We start from the raw sequence: 23,872 nt of genomic DNA, 5'->3' as shown, positions 1-23,872 counted from the left end.
TCCCCCAGTCATGTCTGTCCAGTCTGTAATAAATAAAATAAAAAATAAATAAACAATAATAACAAAGGTCAATCAAGTTACCATAATGATCCACTTGGTAAAATTAATTCATTGGGCATCTTTCTTGGCCTTCAGACAATACTTCTGATTGCTAAAGTACCAAACTATTATCTTGCCTCCCAGTATCGATCAATTTGGATCTGGCTACATGCAGAGGAGTGAGGTTCGATGGGTTCCAATAGAACAACATGAGGTGAACCCCATACTATTAAAAGATGTTCTATTTTTAGGTACAAAAAAAATGTCTATCCAAGCTCACAAACAATTTGATAATATTAAACACCTTCTGTGCCTGGCACGAATCCCACTCACTTCTGAAAATAAATATCTCTTTTCTTAGAAGGACACCCCTATGGGGCAACCCTGATCTCTCTCATCATATTGCTGACCCAATATTGCGGGGATGGAAGGACAGAAATATTCGAACTGTTGCCGACTTATACAATAATGATACATTTATTGACGTTCAACAACTAAAGGAAAAATTCAAACTCCCAGGACAAAGTTTCTTCAAATTCCTACAAATAAGAGATTGGGTCAAAGAGAAATCCAAAGGGTTATTCCCCGAGATACCAAAAGAAACTCCTCTTGAAACACATCTTTGCACCAAACCATGGAAGTCAATAAAAGGAATAGCATCTTCTATATATGCTATTACCAATGAAAAGTTATCTGACCATAACAAAGCGTCGATAAAAAGAAAATGGGAGACAGACCTGGGCCATGTCTATGAAGAGGTAGAATGGCACCATTTATTGGAACAGGCACAGACCATGTTAATTTCTACAAAACACAGGCAAATGCAATTTAATATATTTCATAGGATATATAACACCCCTTATAGGTTACATAAAATTGATAATAATTATTCCCCCAAATGTTTGAGATGTAAGGTGGCAGATGGTCATCTCCTGCACATGCTGTGGAATTGCCCAGGGATAGAGGAGTTCTGGAGACGGGCCATTGAAATAATCTCAAGGGTAATGGGGATCCAAATCGAACTGGATCCAAACTATGGATTCTAGGTGACACAGGTTCTATTAATGTGAATTATCATAAGAAATATTTTATTTTACTTGCGAGTACTGCAGTGAAAAAATGTATTCTGTTACATTGGAAATCTGAAAATTCTCCAACATTGAGACACTGCACCAAGCACTATTGATCTTCAGGTCAGGTTGATAACTTTAGTCAGAGCTGTTTCTGGCTCTGAAACCTGATTGGCACTTATTAATACTGTGAGATGAAAGGTCTTCATTGAGTTATTTCTTTAAAAAAAAAAAAAAAAAAAAAAAGTGTGTGTGTGTATGTATATATATATATATATATATATATATATATATATATATATATATTTTGCTGAGCAAATAATGATTAGAAATAGGCTGATAATTATTAATTACCAATGGATCCGCAGAATGATAATAGCACATGTGAGAGAAACAAATCGTTGGCCGTAAAAATATGTTGATAATATTTACTAGTGATTTTAAGATGATATCATGCACTTTTAGGTTTGTGACTACATTTCAGAATGAAGGCCTTCCAGTAAGCGCAGGGCGTTTCCACTATATGGTGTACTGCCACTTCTTTTAAGTAGCGGAATGCCATCTCAACAGGTGTAAATCAAACAAAACACGGACACCAAAACACAAGTGGAGTGTGTGCAAATCTCCAGTGATTAGAATCCGCTTTATTATCAACAGCACGGAGCACCGACTGAACAAAGACATCATGAAAAATGGGACCCAAACGGACCAATGAACACTTTACTGAACGTTCGCAAGAAAGACAATATCCAATCACAGTCCACGCAGCTCGAACTGTATCGTGACTGAGGTCCGCGCCTGGCGAATAGGAAAAGTAGTCACCGCTAAGGGGCGTTTCCAGGAAGAGAGCGGTTACATTTTCCTGTAATGGCGGACCAGGCAGAGAGCGAGACTATCGGGTTCAACGACAACAGGTCAGATAACAGCGAGTAAAGCGTTAAAATGATTATTAATCGTGGGTAATATAAAGCATTTGCGGACATTTAATATGCAGCTGGTCTGCGTTGCTTTAGGTTCAGTAGTGTTGATATGTGGCGCTCGTGCATGTCAATGTAGCCACGCCAGCTAACTAGCTTCCAGCTAGCTAGCCCCCGTGTTGAAGAGCGGCTCGATTTCTGCTCTCCGCTCCCCGGCACGCGGTAAACATGGGCCAGACAGATTAAACAGACAGATGTTTACCTCTCACGCAAGGCCACCCCAATCACCCGGCTTTGTGCTTGGGCTCAAACGTGGCGGTTGTTATCAATTATATCCAGCTAGCAAAAATATGCTAAAGTGATTGGAAAGTAGCTGTTTTAAATAGACAGAAAAAAGGTTGATGTTAGCCCGATTATCACAAGACGACATTTGCTGAATGTTTGTGTTCATCTACGGCCAAGCGGGTATAACCCTGAAGGGTTCAGCATGTAGATATGAGGGAATATAAATACCACAGAGTCTGAATGGACAACCCGTCCACGTCACACCGTCTTCAAACAGCCTTGCATAGCAATTAAGTAAATTTACCCTAAATGATGTCCTTAAGTAGAATCCTAAGGTATTTATAATAAGGAACATGTATCTGTGAAGGTTCTCAGTCATCCAGGTCATCGTAGTCTAAGGAGCTTGGAAAGAAAAGCGTCTGGACTGGACTGAGTTGCTTGAATAAGGAACATGTATCTGAGAGACATAGTTTCAAGTTACTGAAATGAATGTGTTATACACCATCCAGTCAACTGGGGCCTGTTCTTCGTACCTCGCTAAGTAAGTTAGCTGGATTAGATTGTTGACGATTTTGCGTGATCCTGGATCGTTCGGTTCCCCGAAGCTCATCCGGGACTTGCTGTCATAGCAACAGAGCCGTAAGCGTAAACCTGCTCGGGAGCAGGTTTACTTTATGTAAACAGGATTAGATCGCGGCCACGCAGGTATGTCCGCTTCATTTATACGAAAGCAACAGCGATATTCCACCACTGTTTCACCATAAATAAATATTATCAATGTAACTAAAGATAATGCAGCACTTGATCCTTTTATTGATGTCACACAGATACATACAGGTCATTTCCTAAAAAAAGGGAAATGTACTATTAACATTCTATTACATGTATGTGATTATTACAGATGTAATTCATATTTCAGAGTAGTAATTGTAAATTACTTCGTGTAATCAAGATGAGAGACCACGGCTATAAAAGCGAAGGTGGATTTGGGAAGCCTGTCGCAGCCATGTCCTGTCCGTATACGCGACCAACCCATTGCGGAAGGTGCAAGATTGATAAGGAGAGTCCTCAGAATTCAGCGTATATTGCGGGATAGACAGGATCCTTTAGCTCAGCGCGACAGTGTGCTCATTGAGAGATATCGATATTCCCGTGAGGGTATTATTTACTTAACCAACTTGTTGACGAGGGGGTGCAGGACCACCACCTGTCTTTTTTTCCTCTGCCCTTTTCTTGGTTGCTGTTATGAACAAACTAACAGAGTATTACAGGCCAGTATTACCTTGCCAAGAGACGAAAAGCAATCTAAGAGATAAATATTACCATTCTGTAGAATACTCCTGTATTCCACTTTTACTTGTTCCCATGTTCTTGTGGGTCCTGTTGTGGCTCTAATGTGAAAGGGGATATAATATAACATATTATAATATAATATAATGCCATATGATATTGGACAATATAGTGTCATATGATAGATCTACCCTACCGCCTACTGGTGTTGGCCAGAGGGGCCGATGGCGCGATATGGCAGCCTGGCTACAACCGTAGCTGCCTCCACCAGTGTGTGAATGTGGGAGTGAATGAATAGTGGCATTGTAAAGCGCTTTGGGTGCCTTGGAAAGCGCTATATAAACCCAATCCATTATTATTATTATTATTAAATTACCTACGAGTTTGATTTGTCAGCAACTTTCTGCCAGCCCTCTCTCCTTGCTTTTGCAGCCTTTGCAGTGTTCTCTTGCGTTTTAATTAAACTCTGGAACTCCTGAAATCCCTCACTCAAGAGTTCTTGCTCTGCTGCCGGAAAATACCGTGCACGCCCCTTCGACATTTTCGCCGACCAATCAGCGGGTTGCCGATCACTGTTTCTACTATCGATGCGTAGCCCCTTTTACGACACCCAGTGATGTCACATTACTGCGTCCAGCTGTACTAATCGTCAACAGCAGGTGTGTTCGGGGAACCGGATTAGCGAGCTCACGGTTAGCGCGATGGTTTGGTCTTGGATGTGTCATTTGATCTTGGATGTAGTAAGCGACGTACGAAGAACAGGCCCCTGGTTAGAAAAGCGAGCAGTATTTACAGTCCGTACATGTAAATGTATGTTTATGCATCAGTAATAACAGTTCACAAGTGTAGCATGCAACAGAGCTCATGTTGGTGTCTGATGGATACTTTAGCGATACACTGATTGTGAAATTCTAGGCAAATTCGGATTAAAATGGCAGTTTAGGTGATGGGCAATGGCCCAGAGTTTATTTTTTTATTTACTTATATATATTTGTTTATTTTTTGTGTCAGAGAACCAGAGAAATCTTTCATTTCTATCATAGCATCTTTGAACATTTAGCCAGCATTAAATTGTTGCGACGTAACACAAAGCTTCTGCTTCATATTAGAGTGGTTTTAAGTTGTGCTATTGCTACTTTGACTTTGATAATAGGTCTGAGCACTTCTTCCGCTGCTGTTTGCTGGCCCATTTCTGCAGCAAGTCTCACATTAGTCAGCAGAAAGTGTTTGTATTCATTGCTAACCTTTCCTGGCTATACTGCAGCTTCCTCGGTTGTAAAATTACAATATTAAGATGTTAATATGATATTACAGATGTTATTACTTTTGTAGTGTAATTTATTTTTGGATTGTGAAGGATAATTTGTCATTGCACTGTATAATTTTTACTGTATATTAGGGCTGTTCGATATAACAATATATATCGGATGACAATATAAAAACGTCTATCGTTTCACTTTACGCTATCGTTTGTTTCGTGGTGTCACAAAATAAACTGTTAACAGCAATATTTTTTCATAGTTTTGATGGTCACTGTAGTGGCTATATTAATTTCTTAAAGTTCTCTCTTTCTCTTATATTTTATATAACCACACTACGGATGGACAAGCGCCTGTTTTTATGCGTTGTGGTTAGCAACAACGACGGTAACAGCATCGCGTGTCCGCTTGTTTATGTTCCACATAAACCTTTCACAATAAAGCTCAAGATCCTGTTGAGACTTTTCAAAATAAACTGAATCACGTGAAAGAGCAGATTATTTATGGATGAGAATTAAAAAAGAGCCGCCAGGTGCTAAAAAATAAACCTTAGACTCAAACGTTAGAACAGGCTTTTCCCCGCAGCACGCCGTGTAATAAATACTCACAAAGAAAACGGCAGCCGTTACATCTTATGTCTAAAAATGTATAGTTTCATGCATCGGTTAAAACACTCGACTCCAGCTACATGACGCGCAGCTGGAAACACGTCCTGCAAGACGAGCTGCCCGAGATTCACAGAATTTACAGAAAATGTTACATTTTTGTGATTTATATCGTTATCAGGACGATAGAATTCTTATATCGGGATATGAGATTTTGGTCATATCACACAGCCCTACTGTATATTTAATAATTAAGCTAATAATTGCTTTCTGCACTCTTTTCAAAGGCTTTATTTACAGTCTAGTGTTGATCATAAGCTTTAACTATAACTTTTATTATGTTGTGCCAGAATGGCGCAGCAGGCAGTGCGGTTTCGTGGCCCTGCGCCTGCGCCTACACAGACCCCGGTGTTAAGAGGCCCACCACCACTCCTTAGGCCACCGCCGCCTCCTTTTGGGATGATGAGGGGACCTCCGCCACGACCTCCGTTTGCACGTCCACCCTTCGACCCCAGCATGCCACCAATCCCTCCACCAGGAGGGATGCCTCCACCTATTGGGCCTCCCCACCTACAGGTAACTGCTCCACATTCTTTTACAAGCATGGTTTTCATCATGGAAATGTTACCCTCATGTTAGGGTTGTTAAAAAAAATCAATACTTGATACTCGCAACAATATTGATACCAACAGTCCTGTCTTTCCTTCCTCCATGACACACAACTTCACATGGCTCCTCCTGTCATTACCAGCTGTAGTAGTTAACGTTCATAACACTGAACAACACTTTAAGAGGAATTTTTAAGGTTAGTAAAGCTCCTGTTTCAACAGCATGAAAGTATTTAATAGATAAAAATGTTAACCCGACCAGTGCACACATTAACATTAGCTATTTAACTATTGTCAGTTACCCAACAGCCTTGTTAGCTGTCTGTTATTAGTAACGTGTTGGCTAGCGGACTGTAGTTAGAAAAATGATGAATAATTATTGCAGGTTGAACGAGTGGCTGATCGAATACTTAGCCATGGCAGAGGTGGTTATGGAGAAACAGAAAACCTGGCAGGTTCCTGGCTGTTCAGAGCAGGGAGTGAACCGTAGCCGAGCTAAGCAGAAAGGGAAATGTGATGAACTAATCCGAGCAAATAAAGACGGAAATCTGAAGCGGGAAATCAGGCGGTTTCAATTCTTAACGCAGAGTTGGAGCAGTGTACATGCTGGATGAGAGCGAGGCTGCAGGCAGATGTGAACTAGATAATTAACTTTAACTTTTTTACCTCTACAATAATTTCTAAAAAATATGTTTCTTTATTTCATGTAGCCAGCTGTGAGGGCTTTTTCACAGTGAGTGCAAGTTGAGGATATGACTTCTTCGCCATTTATTTTGGTGATGTAGGATGGGTTTAAAATCTTCCTCATGGTATCAGAAATGGTATCAAGTATTGTCATGGGTTTTGGTATCAAGTTTAAAATTCTTATATTGCGACAACCCTATTCTGGCGACGTGCTCACAATGGTTTTTGAGACGAAGTGAATTGAGTTATTATTTTAAATTATTGAATACGCATCGATCAGCTGTGTAGCCCCAGGTAGAGTCTGCAAAGAAGAGTGTGTCCTTCTCTGTTACAGCATAACAGCAGTATTAACTCTTAAAAGGAGGGGCAGACAATAAGGAAGCATATGACTAATCTTTGTTTTATAATCTCTTTGGGTTCATGATTGATTCTTTGGTGCAATGTCATTTTTCTCTTGTAAAATACAGTAATGATGCACAAATCTCCCTATTTGGAATCCAAAAAGGCCAATTAGCATCATCTGCTAGCTGAGCCCTCCACTGCTTGTGACTGTGCACTTTTCTGTATCCTCTACAGACACATTATGTTGGAGGATAGAGTGCTTTAACGGGATAATCTAGACTCTCAGTTCTGCTCTTTATTATATGAAAGCTAAATTCTGTGCCCTCTCTTTATTGTGTAGAGACCTCCGTTCCTTCCCCCTCCTATTGGTAACCTGCCACCTCCACCAGGAATGCTGTTTCCTCCTGGGATGCCTCCCGTTCCCACATCTGGAAACCCTGTGCTCAACCCTGCTGAAGAAATCTGGGTAGAGAACAAGACGCCAGAAGGAAAGGTAAGGTGGAGGTCCTATGAAAGCAGATAGCAGGCATCCTCAAGATGATATGTGTAATAAATAAGTTGATTGCACTAAAACAGCTTTAATAATAATTTGTGCACACTTAGTTAAAGCTTATGGTTGCATCAATATTGTCTCTAATTAAAAGTGGTGTGTTGTGTTTTTTTTTTTTAAATGAGATTTTTACAGTTTGCTAAATTCCTTAGTTGGTAGAACAAGAAATCTTGCTTAGCCTGAAATATTGGCTGCTGCCCCTAGAAGCTCAGTCATCAGACTCGAGCTGTCAAGTTCCCATATTGGTTACTTGGTTTTACTTGGTTTGCATTTCAGTCACCGTTGGAAGACAACAAGGCTGCTAATAACAGTTTTTAACATATTTCCACTCACTGTAAATGTTGCTGTCATCTTTTCAGAACTAGTTAATCGGGACCTACCTCTTGAGTGTAGTTATAATTGATAAGCCTATCAAGTGGGCACCTGCCACTCTCCCAGTCACTGTACTACTACTTATCGTATCATCTGCCTCCAAGTCTTCCATTCTTCTCTTATACCAACCCACTGCATGTTCTCCTTCACTGAATCTTCTCTGTGGTCTTCCTCTTTTCCACCTGCCTGGAAGCTCCACTTTTAACATTCTTTGTCCAATATATCCACTAACCCTCCTCTGCACATGTCTAAACCCTCTCAACCTTGCCACTATAACTTAGTCTCTAAATTGTCCAACCTGAGCTGGTCCTTCTTATATTTTCATTTTGAATCATATCCTTTCTGGTCACTCTCAGTGAAAATCTGTGCATTTCCAGCTTTGCCACCACCAGCTCAGCCTCTTGTATTTTTGCTTTTGCCACCTACTCCAAACCATGTGTCAAAGCAGGTCTCACTAACATTTTGTAAACCTTCCTTTTCACTTTTGCTGTATTCCCTAAATCAGAGCTCTGCTGTAACAAGATTAAATTTTTGTTATTAATTATTTGTAATGCAATACAAATTGTTCTTTCATTTTTTTGTAATCATAAAAAACTGATTTTTTTCACAATATTTAAAAAAAACTGTGATTGTTTCTCATTCACAGACATATTACTACAACGCCCGGACCAGAGAGTCATCATGGAGTAAACCTGATGGTGTGAAGGTCATCCAGCAGTCTGAGCTCAACCCTCTTCTCGTGGCTGGGGCTGCAGGTTCAGGGGCAAATGTTGGGGTGACCGCCAGCTCAAGCAGTGTCAATACTACAGCAAGCACAGCAGCAGCAGCCTCCCCTACTCAAGCTCCATCCTCGGCCCCCTCCCGCACACTCACCTCCAGTCCAGACTCCATCACCACCCATTCCCCCTCTGCGAGCATAGCAGGTAAACAGCACCTCATCAACATCTCATACTCACACACACACAAAGCAAGAATAAAACCAAAAGTACTTCTTTTTCTTCCCAAAAGCCACCGTTGTAGCAGACCTCCCTCCTATTGCCACAGTGACCTCATCTGTTGCTGTTTCTCCGGTCACTGTGGTGACTGTTTCCACGGTGCCATCTCCTGTTACGGCAGTGCAGACCGTGCCACTGCTGCCAGCAGCCCTGCCTCACAGTGTGGCCCAGCCCACCGCAGCCATACCTGCCTTCCCTCCTGTCATGGTGCCACCTTTCAGGGTGCCTTTGCCAGGCATGCATATCCCTCTACCAGGTGAGAATGAGACACAAAAACCTTTAGTCAAGCTTTACATGTATATACTGTAATGACTATTCTGCCTCATTGGGCCATGTTTTTAAATGTTTTGTCCACCATGGCCTGCTGCTGTTGCTATAAGGCTGTCTTTTACAGTCCAGGAGGGTTTTTTGTATCTAAGGTCTTCTAAAATATTTGGATGTACACATGATTCAATCCAGTCAGGTGTGCACAAGACACGTAGGGCTGGTTATAGGGTGTATGATTCTCCTGAATGCTATTCTTTGGACTCCAGGCATTTTAGTGGTAATCAAAAGGGAACGTTTGGTCAGCAGAACTGCCACAAATTAGATTTAAATATAATTAGTGTTGTGATTTTTAGCTTTAATTACATTTAAGTAAAAAGAGAAAGAGAGAAAATGTTAGAAACAGCCCCAGATTCCTGCTCTTTTACACTGCATAGCAAAGAGACAGTGATTGTTAGACCTCATTCATGTAGGTCTAGCAGTCAGTCACTAACCATGTGGACCACAGGTTGCTAGGGAAAAATGTGTATTCCCCAACTGTTTGGTTGCAGGCTGTCACATGGTGAAATCAGTTGCAAAGAAGGTGCTGCATCTTCTCTTCTTCTTCTTAGTCTCTGAGTTGTAGTGATCTTCCAATCTTCTAAACAAACAATAAGCGACCTCCTCAATCTGCTAGCAACCAAAGCAATAACAAGGAGTTTTTTATGCAGTACCCTAGGGTTTGGCGATTGGACGAATATATCTACTATCGACGATAGTTTTTACAAGGGTGTTATTTATTTATTTGCCCATGAGTAAGTTTGCTAATAATGATGGAGCAGTCAATAGAAAAAATAATAACGCTGTTTTAACTGCACCCTCCTCAGAGTGCGCCCAAATGCTTGTTGATGGAGCTGCAGAAGCTGGTGATAGCCTAGCATACTCAGCTGGATGGTGGACACGTACATGCTCATGCAAGCTAACCGTGTTTAAGTACTCAGCTCGCGCTAAACGTCTGCAAAAGTGGCACACCACTTTGGTTACATCCTTAGGTTTGCCCCTTTCATCCGGTTTAACGCCTAAAAAATCCCAAATTGTCGACTTTATATTTTTTTAGTGCTGTCAGCGTTAACGTGCCTTCATCACGTTCCTTCCCCCTCAGCTTTAATGGAAGGAATTTCCATTTAACCCATCTGGAGCGCAGACTGAGTCAAAATCCCTGAAATGTCTCTGTCAACTCATTTTGGCAGTCCAAATTTTGTTCATTCTGCGCTCCAGATGGGTTGAGAGTGTTAAAAATTTTAATCGTGATGACTGCATTTAAGCCGCATTAACGCTGACAGCTGGGTTTTTGTTTTTGTTTTTTGTGATCAGTCCGTGCATGATCACATTGCCCTGCCCATCAAAAACTCTGCGATTATATCGCCCATTGACGATTGTTGGACTAACGATTGCCAGTTGGAAAATTTTTACATATCGCCCAACCCAACAGTACCCTCATCATGACCGATTTCACCCAGCGACATCCAGCAACTGCTTGCCAACCAGTTGGGGAATACACATTTTTTACTTCCAAATGAAGGTTGCCAGGGGGTCACTGACCAGATTCTAGGGTTGTAGGAGAGCAAAAGATCAGTTTGCGATCTCTCTCCTTTTTTGAGTGTAAGAGATGAAACTGAATAATTACAACAATAAAGAAGAATCTACAGAGTCAAGTATTTGGATACGGCCTCACTCAGTACTGCAGATAGCAACTTTTTTTTTTTTTGGGAGGGGGGGGGGGGGGGGGGGGGGTTCTGGGTAGAAACCCAGATTTTTATTTTATTTTAATTGTGACTTTATAGTGCAGTCATAAAAACATTCGCCTGATGTGTGAAAGATCCCCAGGTCAAGACTGGGAAGAGGCACAGATACTTGGGAGGGTTGTGTCAGGAGGGTGTAAGCATCTGTGTCAAATCTTACATGTAGATTCATCTGCGTTGGTGACCCCTTGTGAATAAGGGAGCACCCAAAAGAAGCTTTATTATTGTTGTAAATATTAACAACAAAAGATTTGGGTAGCCAGCAGGCTCCAGCTCCAGCCCATTATTTAGATCTAATTTAAAGTGAAAGGTCATGCAGGTGGATAAATTTATTGCCAGCTAAAATCAAAATTGGCTGAAAGCACACCTCAATTAGGACAGATGGTTTTCAAACGTCAGACTTGGAATCTCCTGATTGACGGTGTTGTTATTATGGATTCACTCTCTCAGATGTGCCATCAATACAGGCCGTACGTTATGTTGTGCAGCTGATTCCTGACATCTTTAAATATACATGAATTTCAACAGAGGCAGAAAAAAAAATCTGGTTGTGTGTTTTGTCTGAACTGGGCCAAACATATACAAGCTCTTACACAACATGGTAGCTGATATCTAGTGTCCTGCTGTGTTCAACCAGATGCTTGCTTGTCCGTTGTTCTTGCAGGTGTAGCAATGATGCAGATAGTAGATGCAACCTGTGTAAAGGCAGGCCCCAGCGCCAACGGTAAACACCCAGCCGCTCGCCTATCAGATCTACAGTAGATCGCATGGTAGTGAATGATGTCTACATGCGTAGTCTGGTGTATATGCAGACCCACAAACAGTGGCATGGTGTTGAGTGCTGTGAACATGGTCCATTGGGTGTACAGTGGTGAAATTCCTTCCATTAAAGCTGATAGAAACAGAAGCTTAATTTTGTTTCCATGATCAGAGAGGGTGATTAGATAGAGTCACGCGCAGTGTTTCATTCTCATCTTGTGTGACATCTTTTCTAGTTTCTTCTTAACTGAATTCTTCCACCCACTTTAAAAAAAAGAAGAAGAAGAAGAGAAGCAAACATACAAGAACATGATTTAACTTTTAATAAATGATACTGACACTGATTCTTTGAACCAGAAGGGGGTAATTTTTTGCTGTTAACTGTTCTAAATTGTTAGATGTTACTGAGTTGTTGGTTGTTGGGGCATTTTTAGGCATGTGGTTGTCGACCGTAAACAGTTTTTTGGGGGGGGGTGGGGGTGGGGGGTGGGGTTTAGAAAGGAGTGACCATCTTTATATTTTAAGGGCAGTCTCATTGTTGTGTCAGGGCTTTGGTAGTGTAACGGTTAGGGCTACATGATGTGTTGTTGTGGTCGTCCTCCTTTGTGGCATGGTTGTGTGTTTGTGGTCACTACTGTATTTGTCTGTTTGTGTGGCCTGTGTTCATTGTCATATAGTTGCTTGTTCAAAGCATTTTAGACGTGAAGAGTTTCTTTCACAAAAATCACAATACCCTCTCTTTTATTTTCCCTCGTCTTGCTCTGCTTGATGAGCAGAGAAACCCTCACACCGACAGTTTTTAGCTTGCAGTGAGTTATTCTTACCTCTGGTTTTACTAAGATGTGGGTTTTTTTGTTATTACTATCACCACATGTTGGTAACAGTCTGGGTCATGAAATCGCCTTCATTAATGTCTAAACTAATGCCATTGTAGCTAGTGTTAGTGGCTCAGACATAAAGATGAAACTCAGCCAACAATGGTCTCTCTCTTCCCTGTATGACTGCTGACAGGCATGCTTCCTGGTATGGGCCCGCCTTTAGTTTCCGTGATGCACCCCCAGCTGACGCTCTCGGCAGCTCCTGCTTCCATGGCTGGATCATTGCAGCTCCCCGAGTGGTCAGAGTACAAAACAGCAGATGGGAAAACGTACTACTACAACAACCGGACGCTAGAGTCCACTTGGGAGAAACCACAGGCTGTGTTGGAGAAAGGTAGGCTTTGACATCATGTGTCTTATCCAGTATTATCCTTTTGAGCTATGAGTTTTTCCCAAAACTGTGCTATCTGTTAGCTATCTGTTATCTGTATTTTAAAAAAAGACAGACTTGTGTTCTTTTAAATGCAAATCAAATAGTGGGTCTAGCTGAATTTCTTTTCAAATCCTCTAAATCTTCTAAAATGTCCCAAAAATCTGTAATAACGATTTTTCTGTACTGCAAAACACAGGAAACTATGTTGCTTCAGACTCGTCATTTTTACATACACTCACCCGTCACTTCATTAGGCACATTTGTTGCACTGCTCTATGTAACTGGCCCATCTGCTATCTTTAGGCATGTAGATATAGCCAACATGGTCTGCAGAATTTCGCAATGAGCATCAGAATGGGGAAGAAAGGTGATTTAAGTGACTTTGAACATGGCATGGTTGGGGTAGTGCAAGACAGGCTGATCTGAGTTTTTCAAAAACTGCTGATCTGTTGGGATCTTCCTGCACAACCATCTCTAGAGAATGATCTGAAAAAGAGAAAATATCCCATAAGCAGCAGTTCTCTGAAAATGCTGGGGTCAGTTTTTGCTCTGACATTCAGATGGCAGGGTCAGAATCTGGTGTGAACAACATTAAAGTATAGCTCCACCCTGCCTTGTATCAATACTTCAGGCTTCTGCTGATGGCCCCTTTTACCAAACGAATATTATTTTGAAGCTACAGCCTACTGGAGCATTGCTTCTGCCCGTGTCCATTGCTTTATGATCAGAGTGTACCTGTCTTCTCATGGCTGCTTCCAGCAGGATAACACGCCAGGTCACAAAGCTCAGATCATCTCAAACTGGCTTCTTTAGCATGAAAATGAGTTCACTGTACTCAAATGGCCTCCACAGTGTCCAGATCTCAGTCCAGTCTTTGGGGTATGGTGGTATTTGCGTCATAGGTGAGCAGCCAATAAATCTGCTTCATGCTGTCATGTCAATATGGACCATAGAGTTAAAATAGTTCTGGAGGTTAAAGGAGGTCCAACCTGGTGCCAGCAACGTGTACCTAATGATGTGACTGGTGAGTGCATGGCCACAGTATCTAGTTAGTTTGAAGCTTGTATACACTGATTCCCAATCCTGCTGAGATTTCAGGCTCCAGATCATTCAGTGGAAGAGTTAATTAAATTAAAAGGGCTCATTCTCAGTTTTACCAAACTCATAGGCTATAACCACTTTGACTTTCTTGTCAGACCAGATGTAAAGTCAAACTTAAGTTATCTCACCGTCCGCATTTGTCTGTTTTTTTTCTCCTCCCTTCTCTGTAGAAAAAGAAGCAGAAAAGGCAAAAGAGCGACTTGCCCAGGAGGAAGCTGAGGCAATGGAGATGGAGGATAAGGAGAACAAAATGGAAAACACTAATAATGAGAAGGAGGTATCTGATTAACCACTTGCACTGCCAAGCCAAAACAGATTGAATCCAGTAAACCATCTGAAGGTAGCAGCAACAAAGAACCATTTCTTGTTTTTTTTTCTCTTTATCAAGGAGACAAAAGAAGAAGAGATGACGGAGGAGGAAAAGGCAGCTCAGAAAGCCAGACCTGTAGCCACCAACCCTATTCCTGGCACGCCATGGTACAGACTCTGCATATCATTGCACACTTTCCTTCATGGTATATGGCAGGGCGGTAATATAATGCTGCCCTTTTTTTTCTCTTCTTCTGTGTCTATTAATCTGCTTTAGGTGTGTGGTGTGGACAGGCGATGATCGTGTATTCTTCTACAACCCGACAACTCGGCTCTCCATGTGGGACCGCCCCGAGGAGCTGGTTGGTCGAGCTGATGTTGACAAGCACATCCAGGAGCCACCACATAAGAGGGGTCTGGAGGACAGCAAGAAGACAGGTGTGGATGCAATGTTTTATAAATTATACATTATGTACTGAGAGTATTGATATAGGAAAGGTTTAAGCTAAGAAAAGCATATTAATTATTGTTGTCATTATTATTATTATCATTAGTATTTATTTATTTATCTTTTTATTTGACGAAGCAACAAGAGTACAGCCTGTGGTCCGAATTTTCAGTCAGATGTTTTCACATTTTTGAGTGTTTTTCCTCTTTTCTTTTTCAAGTTATGTCAAGCTTTATGGATTTTCCATAATAACGAGCCACAGAATACATAATGTATTTCTGTTGAAATCAACTTTTTATCCCCTATTTTTTTTTTAATTTTGCTTAAAACTACATGTTAGGGAAACAAAAATAAACACTTAAAATATACTTCACGTGCTGCTGGCAACATCATCACACGGCCACTTCTATTCATGCTCAACATTAAGGGGCAAGCTACCATATTCACCTGAATGATAGGTGTCGCCACTGAGACAATACTCCCTCATCAGATCTGATATAGGAAGAGAAGAAGTCAAGACCAGAAGCAAAGACTCCAGTGTTTGTTTTGTTTTTTCCCCAAATTTTTGCAGCATCTGAATCTGTATAATCAGTCGATCTTTGTGGCTCAGTAGGGATAAAAACTGATACAGTCGTACACTTGTGTCTTCAACCCACCTGTGAGACCTCTGACTTTCACCCTTAACCACCTTTTACTGAACATTACAACGTATCAGTGAACGGAGAGACAGCAGTGATGTAGTTGCACAAATCAGGTGTTTATTTTTTCTCTTTTGGAACAGTAAACCCTGTGCATGACCTTTGGGTAGCTGTTCCACTTTTATACAGTTTAAGGCTAATTACAGTCACCTCTGTTAGCGTGGACTTCACAATGGCTGCACGCTGGTAAAACCACTTTCTGCAACAATAGTCCTGCGTCACACAACAGTTAACCACGTGGCCACGTTCATTAGAGGGACAGGCTCAGCTCTTATCAGTTAGCCATGAACACAGCACATGCCCTCAGAACAAACAAATGCTCAGCTTAAACAGTCCAAGTTGAACTAGTAGTCGTTGAAGTTGTGTGGCACTACCTTTTGGCAGGCAGCCCTCTAAAAAAAACACAAGTGTTGCAGTCATTCTTGGCTCTCTGTGCTCACTATATTTGTGTTGTGTCTGTGTTCACACACAGGTGTCAGCAAGGAGGATCCAGAACTATCCATTGCTGCTGAAGAGAATCAAGATGAGGAGCCAACCAAAGCCAAAAAGAGGAAGTAAGTCCTATCCCTGTGAAAAATTATTTTTTTCCTTTCTCTTTTTGATTCATTAATCTTTAAAAAAATGATTCTCTCACCACCACCTCTGTTTTTAACACTTGCAGGAAGGAGGACACGAAAGAGGCAGACTCTGAGAAGGAAGCAGCCATGGAGGCAGAGCTCCGAGCAGCTAGAGAAAGAGCTATAGTGCCACTAGAGGCCAGGATGACCCAGTTCAAAGATATGTTGTTGGAGAGAGGGGTAACACATCTTTTTTTTTAAAAAAAAGTTTGTTTGAGAGAACCACATGAGATGAATTGTTCCCACTTTTTGAGATTTTCTTTCCATTGCACATGCTCGGAAATGTCAAATCTTTCAGACTTTTGTCAGACACGTGGTCACCGTTTAGTCTTGTTGTCTTTCCTGCCTGTAGGTGTCTGCATTCTCAACTTGGGACAAAGAACTCCACAAGATTGTTTTTGACCCACGTTACCTACTACTGAACCCCAAAGAAAGGAAACAGGTTATTTTTTTTTGTTTTTACCCTTTTCTCAGTATTTCTCTGTACTGTATTTTTAGCTGTTACACTTTGTTGTGGCCTTTGAGTCATTTTGGTATAATTGTGCTTCAGGTATTTGATCAATATGTGAAGACACGAGCAGAGGAGGAAAGGAAGGAGAAGAAGAACAAGCTGATGCAGGCCAAAGATGAGTTCAGGAGGATGATGGAGGAGGCGAAGCTCACACCAAGGTGACAGGACAGTCCACTTTTACTACATTTCATAGTGGTTTTATGGGGTCAAATCAGTCACCACTACAATTACCCTCAAAGAAAAGTCTTATTACATTACTCGTTTGCCTCTTTTTTACTAGTACCTACTAAGCTCCGTTCAACCATTGGTTTCGGTCATTTTCCATTACAATTGAGTACCTCCTCAATGTGGGTAGGGTCATTATTAGGGTTGGGTTTTGATGATCGATTTATCAATTAAAATCGATTCTAGCTTGGATAATGTAAAATTGATTCATTAAAATCCTGAATCGATTTTTAAATATACTTTTATTTTGCCCGAAACGCCAGAATCTCAGGTTAAACTTCACAAAATTTCAACAACCACCAAACAACTAAAACAGTAAATGTGAGCAGGTACACGGATTCTGCACAAAGACTTAAACACAAAGCTCGAACCCGCCGACGGATCAGAATCAGTGAGACGTCGCCTTTCTCACCCGACAGCATGGACATGGTCGGGGCTGAAAGCTGACAGCTCGCTGATTTGGTTTTTTTCGGCAGGTCCACGCTTTGTGTTTATGCCCTTTTTGCGCAAGCTGCAGGTTTTTGTCTCTCTCCAAACAATATTGACTGAACCAGCAGCAACAGAAGATCCAAACTACGCTTCACATTTCGCTTCACGTAAACATCGTCATGAATTCACTCTTAGTTTTGCTGTTTTGCTTCCACCACGATAAAGTCACACATCATGCAGAGCTCGCTGTCTCTCTCTCTCTCTGTACTTCAAGAACAGTTTCCCATCTAAAAATATTTTTCCTGCATTATTCGCTTGCTTATTACGCACAAGTCTACCGCTGTTTACAGCGCTGTCGGCCGCTGTTTTTTTTTTCCTTTTACTTACTTCCGAAAAGAGAGCCTCATTTCTGCTGTTCAATAGGCTTCTGAACAAATGTAAACTTTTTAAAATTATGCAAAATTGCAAAACGCTTAGCTGTGTCTCTAATAAAACCTCTGTAACTTTGCTCTGCTTCACTTCAGCAGCATCAGGTAATGTTCATATGTTGATTAATCACTTTCTTTCGTTTTTGATCTACTGCAGAATATTTTTAAGGTCATCTGCTATAAAATCCCAGGCAAGGAAAGTCGCCTTCATGTTTTTCTGTGTTTTATCCTCCGTTCCTTTGACACAAAGGCCTCTGCTGTGATGCTTACACTTTTGATAAAGGCTCGCAACTATCAGCTTTCTTTTTATAGATATAAAAATATGGAAATGTACTGATACGTGATCAGAATTATAATGGTAGAATAGAATAGACTGAGGCAAAATTTCCCCGATTCAAATCTAATTGAATGGAATCGTGGATCGAATCGATTCTAGAAATCAGTGACAATACCCAGCCCTAGTCGTTATAGCAAGGTGGTGAGAAAGTGCCGTGATGTAATTTGTATGCAACATAAACACCACACAGTAATGCAGGACATCGAAGCGACATCAGAAGAGAGCTCGACACATGTTGAACAGTTTTTATCCTGTAGCCGCTAAAGGCTGGTCGGCTATGAATGAATAAATGCAGGAACCAGGTAGCGTAATATTTTGAAATTCTACCCACCCCCCCAAAGGTCAGGTCCTTGACCTCAAGGTCAGAGGTCAAGTTTTCTGAAACTCAGATGCGTGCATCTACTAGGAGGCTAAAGAGTAGCACTGGCAGCCACCAGTATTTTTGCAAGGTCCTTTTTAGACTTTAAATATCTTTGTACCGGGTCGTTTTGCTTCCTAATAATCAGCATTGTTGCTTTTTTGCAGGACAACATTTAGTGAATTTGCAGTGAAGCATGGCCGAGATCCCAGATTTAAGACCATAGAGAAGATGAAAGACAGGGAGGCTATCTTTGTGGAATTCATCACCGCTATGAGGAAGAGAGAAAAAGAGGACTCCAAGTCTAGGGGAGAGAAGGTAAGACTCACTCACACCTCAAAGTGCACCGTCTTTCTTTCTTAGCCTTAAACTCTCCAGAGTTGCGTCTCTGCTGCTGACGTTGTTTTTACACAGATTTATAATAAAGTTTGACGTGTTTGTTTTTTTCTTTAAGGTCAAGCAGGACTTTTTTGATCTTCTGAGTGAGCAGCACATAGAGGGAGGTCAGCGGTGGAGCAAAGTGAAAGAGAGGCTAGAGACTGACCCGCGATACAAGAATGTGGAGAGTTCTGCACTCAGAGAAGAGCTTTTCAAACAGTTCATGGAAAAACAAGCCAAGGTAGGAGCAGCTTTGTGGAGATAATGTCAGGGTTTATGTGCTGATCAGGGTTTATCTGATGTGTTCGAAAGCATTCATTGGAATAATAACTGTTCATGTACTTTTAGGGAGGTGCACATGTAATAAATGTTAACTAACTGGACGTTGACCTGATGTATATGGCACCAGCTCAACCTAACTTGTATTTCTAAAAGAGAGAATTTAGTGCAACATATCGAAAGAAGCTTACACAGACTTCTTGTGATATCACCTGCAGAACGTTGACATTGAGAAGGAGCGAGAGCTGGAACGCCAGGCTCGTATTGAGGCCAGTCTCAGAGAGAGGGAGCGGGAGGTCCAGAAGGCCCGATCAGAACAGACCAAAGAGATCGACCGAGAAAGGGAACAGCACAAGAGGGAGGAGGCCATCCAGCATTTCAAAGCTCTAATGTCTGACATGGTGAGGTGCTCTGCAGAAACACTGGGGTGTGAAAAAACACATGCTCTTATCATGTGTGAGTTTCGTTAAGTTGTGATCATTGTTTGTCAAAAAGTGTTTGAAATGTTACAGTTCATGTGTTGCTTATTTTGGGGATAATCCTACTAGATGGGTTTTTTCCCCCTCTTTGATCCCTTCAAGCAGTTTTTTTTTTTTTCCCCACGACTGTTTTTCTATTCGCCCTTCAGGTCCGTTCTTCTGATGCAACATGGTCAGACACGCGTCGTAACCTGCGGAAAGACCATCGCTGGGAGTCAGCTTCGCTGCTGGAGAGAGAGGAAAAGGAGAAGCTGTTTAATGAACATGTAGAAGCGCTGGCCAAGAAAAAGAAGGAACATTTCAGACAACTGCTGGATGAGACCAGCATGGTAAGAAGTGAAAAAACAGGACAGAAAAAGGTGCCAGAAGTCATTTTATATGCTATATTTATAATACGTTATATATGATAGATCTGCAGCTCGATCACTGACAATTTTAAAGAAAAGGCTGTTGTTTTTGTGTGTGTTGTAGATTACTCTGACAACCACATGGAAGGAGGTGAAGAAAGTTATCAAAGACGATCCTCGTTGTATTAAATTCTCTTCCAGTGACAGGGTAAGACGTTATGGGCTCCAACCCATCTTTATATTATTATAAGATGATAAGAGATTAGTCGTGTTGCAAAAGTACGTCACAAGAAAGCAGTATTGCTCTGTAGTGTGTCTCTTTCACTTAAAATCTCACTTAATGCCACACCTTAGGAGTAAACACCCTGTAGCAGTCTTCACAGCTGCTTCTTATCCTATTCCAGTGTTTTTCTTAAATTTTTGCTACTATAACTTTGCACTGTCCACTTTCTGCTGTGATACAACAGATTTCCCACGTGTGGGACTAATAAACCTTATCTTATCTTATCTTATCTTATCTTATCTTACTGCCAGTCTAAACAAAAGAATCGGATAATTCAAAAGTGAATTATAAATCCAGTCCTTCTCCATGTCTCTTCAGTCAGCCCAAAAGATGATTTGACTTAAAAGTGCGTCTAATAAAATCCAAACCATGAATCTGAATTTATCAAGAGGGTAGTGAAAGTGATGCTGTATCTCTCGCTCTCTGCTGAATCTTCGGTGGTGTGTGTGGTAATTATTGTGGATAGACTCTCTCTGTTGTTCAGCGAAATGCGAGAAAGGGGAAGTCCAAAAAATTCTAGAGTTCAAATGTCTTAACTTTCGCTTTCAATGTGCTCTGCTGTTTGCAGCATAAAAACATCACCATCGTTTACAGAAGGACAGAAAAAGGACAAATACTCTATTTTTTTTCTTTATTAAAACAGCAATTAATTCATTTTTTGCTTAGTTTAAACCCATGTTGGTTGTTGCCATAAGGTGGTGCTGGATCTCCTGATCACCTTTGGTTGCGAGCTGAGATGCCAAGAATACATTGTGCCAATTAACCTTTTGAAATCCATTACATAGGTGTCACTACAAGGAGGCTTTCTACTGAGTTTGAGCCCTCAAAGTGGTTTCTTACTACAAGCCTCATTCACTCATCACACACACATTCATACAAGCAGTTTTGTGTATCATTTGTGTATCATTCGCACACGCTCACACTCCAATGGATGGATTTGGGGAAGCTTAAAAGATTTAAATGGATGGGGATTCAGATACATTGACATGCAGAGTAGGGGGACCCACGAATTGAACCGCTGACCTTCCAATTAATAGACGCCCGAACCGCATCTGTCCTATTCAAGGAAACGTTTAGATCGAAGCAAACGCTAAATTACAAATTAAATGTCAGCATGAAAAAAAACGCATGCATGAATTCACACTATTATTCAAAGGCTTCTTGTAATCAAATGATTACTTTCATTGTCATGATCTCAAGGACTTGGCAGCTTACGTTGTTTTGGATTCATGGGGTGTTTCTATTCATAATCCTTCCTCTACAATGAAAGCTGCTGCCTGTGGACTGCAAACCTTCTCAACAGTGGCTGATATATCTTAAACATATTATAATGTGAGTTTAATTATTTGTGTGAAGTACACTTCCATTTTCTGGAGTTCTGACTCCTGTTTGTCCTTGTTTGTAGAAGAGACAGCGGGAGTTCGAAGACTACATCAAAGACAAATACATCACAGCCAAAGCTGACTTCAGGACACTGTTAAAGGAGACAAAGTTCATCACATACAGGTCTGTGCTTTGTTTCACATATGTTCAGTTTGCATAACCCGACACAGTTGTGCCCCTTCCTAGGAACTTGTTATAAATAAAGCTCATCTAGTCTTTATTTCTCTGCAACTTTAAGCAGATGGTGTGTTAAATGTTTAAGTGGAAAACTGGTGTGGGTGAAATCGTATTTATTTTTTATTTTTTTAACGACACTGGAAGATTCTTGCACAGGTTGCATGACTTGAAACTGTAGTCTGCTCAATAGTGAGAATATCTGAATTACAGTTTTTAACCATTGTCCCTGTATCCCACTGGCCTGCACTCACACTGCGCTGCACACAATTCACACCTGAGTATGCTTTAGTTTGTCTCAGCAGCTCGCTAGTCCTTGATGTGCCCACACAGAGCACAGTGAGGTTCAAGATTTTCAGAATCTTGTCTACAGTGTTAAAATAATACAACATAACAGAAGTGCTACTCCCAAAATAAAGAACACTACAAAAACAAGCCATTCACACAATAATCCAAGCCCTCTCAGTAAAAGATAATAAATAATTTTTAATATGAAGGAGTCGAGAATTAAATAGAACTTCTCATAGTGTATTGCAGTAATGATGCTTGATGTAGCACAGCTGAATAAAAACAGCTCTTTAGTCTACGTGTCCTTGTTTTGATGGACCTGTAGCATCTAGCACAGGTCAAACAGTGAGTGCAGAATGAGATCTGTCTTTAGTGACTCTTATATAAAGCTCTTGAGTGGTGTCTTTGCTTCTGCAGTCTCTTTGATTGCAACAGAAGACCAGAGCCAGTGATCTTTTCTGCTGGTTTTATTACCCTCTGCAAAATAGTTTTTTTATCTGCTGCAGAGCATCCAGGATGCAACGTTGTTACATTTTGTAGCTTCATGAGGACCAATTTTAGAAGTGGTGACATGCTGTCAGTTAACACAGCTATTTTTACTGAAGGCAGCTATATGCAGCATGCCTGAGTCTAACTAAATTGGGCTGACGTCTTAAAAACATTCAGCTCTAGAGCGAGTACACTCCATCCCCGGGACTCGGAGAGGGTGCTGTTCATCTTATTGTATTCCTGCTTGTGAGCGCGCTCTGCCTGTCTCCTTGTGCGCAGGTCGAGAAAGCTCATCCAGGAGTCGGAGCAGCATCTGAAGGACGTAGAGAAGATTCTTCAGAACGACAAGCGGTACCTTGTTCTGGAGTGTGTCCCAGAGGAGCGCAGGAAGCTCATCATGTTCTACATTGAAGATCTAGACCGCCGTGGCCCACCACCTCCTCCCACCGCCTCTGAGCCTACCCGACGATCTACCAAGTGACCAATCTAATTACTGTCTTGGCCAGTGCTGTACTCCTCCTCGCCCTCCCTTTGGCCAGAGCATGCCCTCCCCTCAGCACCCCTTGATCTCCGCTCTCCAGGCCCACGGCTGGCCATGCAGTGTTTTTTCAGGGGGGTTACGTTGCTTAGATGTGTACCATAGAGATGAACGGTTAACGTCTCTGTGTTATGTCAAAGTGATGAAAAAGCCCTGCGTTTGAGGCGCAGGGACTAGAGGTTACCTGATCCCAAGGTGACCCTTAACCCCTCACCTCTGACTGACCACATTAGAGGGAGGAGGGATAGCAATGAGGCTGCAGGTTGTGCAGCCACACAGGTGTAAGATAGCCGATGTAAATGAGGTTGAGTGTGTGTATGCATGTGATTGAGGCGTCCTTAAGCCTTACAGATCCACTGTGCCAGGTCATCTTTTCAGCGGCTCAGTGTGAATGTTAGTTTCTGCTCAGTGGTTCACTCCAATGTTGCAGCAGCTTCTCTGTTGAATGAAATAAAGACGACTTCCACTGTTTTTCAATATGCTGTGCTCTGGATTATTTGAAATGTCAAAATCGAGGTAACACTTTATTCTCAAATAACACATGTCAAAAAGTTAAGTCTTGCTGCTCAGCAAGAATCTTTAAGTGCACCGGGACACTTATTTAGGCAGTTATTAAAACTGCAAGTATTTATAAAATACTCCTTAACCCTGTAACAACAAGTGTATCATATTTTAAATGTGTGTTTTTGAAATTTATTTTTT

The 23,872-nt window shown here is 41.3% G+C and overlaps 1 protein-coding gene and 1 long non-coding RNA gene across 6 annotated transcripts; one reads left to right on the top strand and one right to left on the bottom strand.

Moving 5' to 3' along the window:
• Positions 1-1,919: 1,919 nt before the first annotated feature.
• On the top strand, positions 1,920-23,647 carry tcerg1b (transcription elongation regulator 1b (CA150)). Of its 4 annotated transcripts, none has more exons than XM_082548649.1 (21): positions 1,920-2,023; positions 5,816-6,041; positions 7,440-7,592; positions 8,668-8,944; positions 9,030-9,272; positions 11,726-11,785; positions 12,832-13,032; positions 14,343-14,449; positions 14,561-14,649; positions 14,759-14,919; positions 16,100-16,181; positions 16,289-16,424; positions 16,597-16,686; positions 16,795-16,913; positions 18,700-18,850; positions 18,987-19,151; positions 19,408-19,590; positions 19,818-19,997; positions 20,140-20,223; positions 21,704-21,804; positions 22,912-23,647. In XM_082548649.1, the coding sequence occupies exons 1-21, from the start codon at positions 1,977-1,979 to the stop codon at positions 23,111-23,113; spliced, it is 3,057 nt and encodes a 1,018-aa protein (XP_082404775.1). In that variant the 5' UTR covers positions 1,920-1,976; the 3' UTR covers positions 23,114-23,647. The 4 variants fall into 4 exon arrangements, with proteins under 4 accessions (XP_082404775.1, XP_082404774.1, XP_082404777.1 ...); XM_082548648.1 differs by having other exon boundaries at positions 19,818-20,027; XM_082548651.1 differs by lacking the exon at positions 11,726-11,785.
• Positions 3,105-4,007, bottom strand: LOC309715483. 2 transcript variants are annotated; one of them, XR_014279213.1, is made up of 2 exons: positions 3,982-4,007; positions 3,105-3,702 (listed from the first exon to the last, which is right to left on the bottom strand). It is a non-coding gene; the product is annotated as an uncharacterized lncRNA (long non-coding RNA). The 2 variants fall into 2 exon arrangements; XR_014279214.1 differs by lacking the exon at positions 3,982-4,007 and adding an exon at positions 3,798-3,907.
• Positions 23,648-23,872: the final 225 nt, after the last annotated feature.

The sequence above is a fragment of the Aulonocara stuartgranti genome, assembly GCF_965226115.1.
Source record: "Aulonocara stuartgranti genome assembly, chromosome: 10".
Lineage (NCBI taxonomy): Eukaryota > Metazoa > Chordata > Actinopteri > Cichliformes > Cichlidae > Aulonocara > Aulonocara stuartgranti.
The sequence above is the reverse complement of the archived record's forward strand: the minus strand, read 5'-3'. Positions and strand labels throughout refer to the sequence as shown.

Excerpts from the sequence above, each read along its gene's own strand:
- tcerg1b (XM_082548648.1), top strand. The coding sequence starts at position 1,977 with ATGGCGGACCAGGCAGAGAGCGAGACTATCGGGTTCAACGACAACAG. Across the intron at positions 7,593-8,667 it reads ACAAGACGCCAGAAGGAAAG|ACATATTACTACAACGCCCG; the intron begins GTAAGGTGGAGG and ends TCTCATTCACAG. Across the intron at positions 16,425-16,596 it reads ATATGTTGTTGGAGAGAGGG|GTGTCTGCATTCTCAACTTG; the intron begins GTAACACATCTT and ends TCCTGCCTGTAG.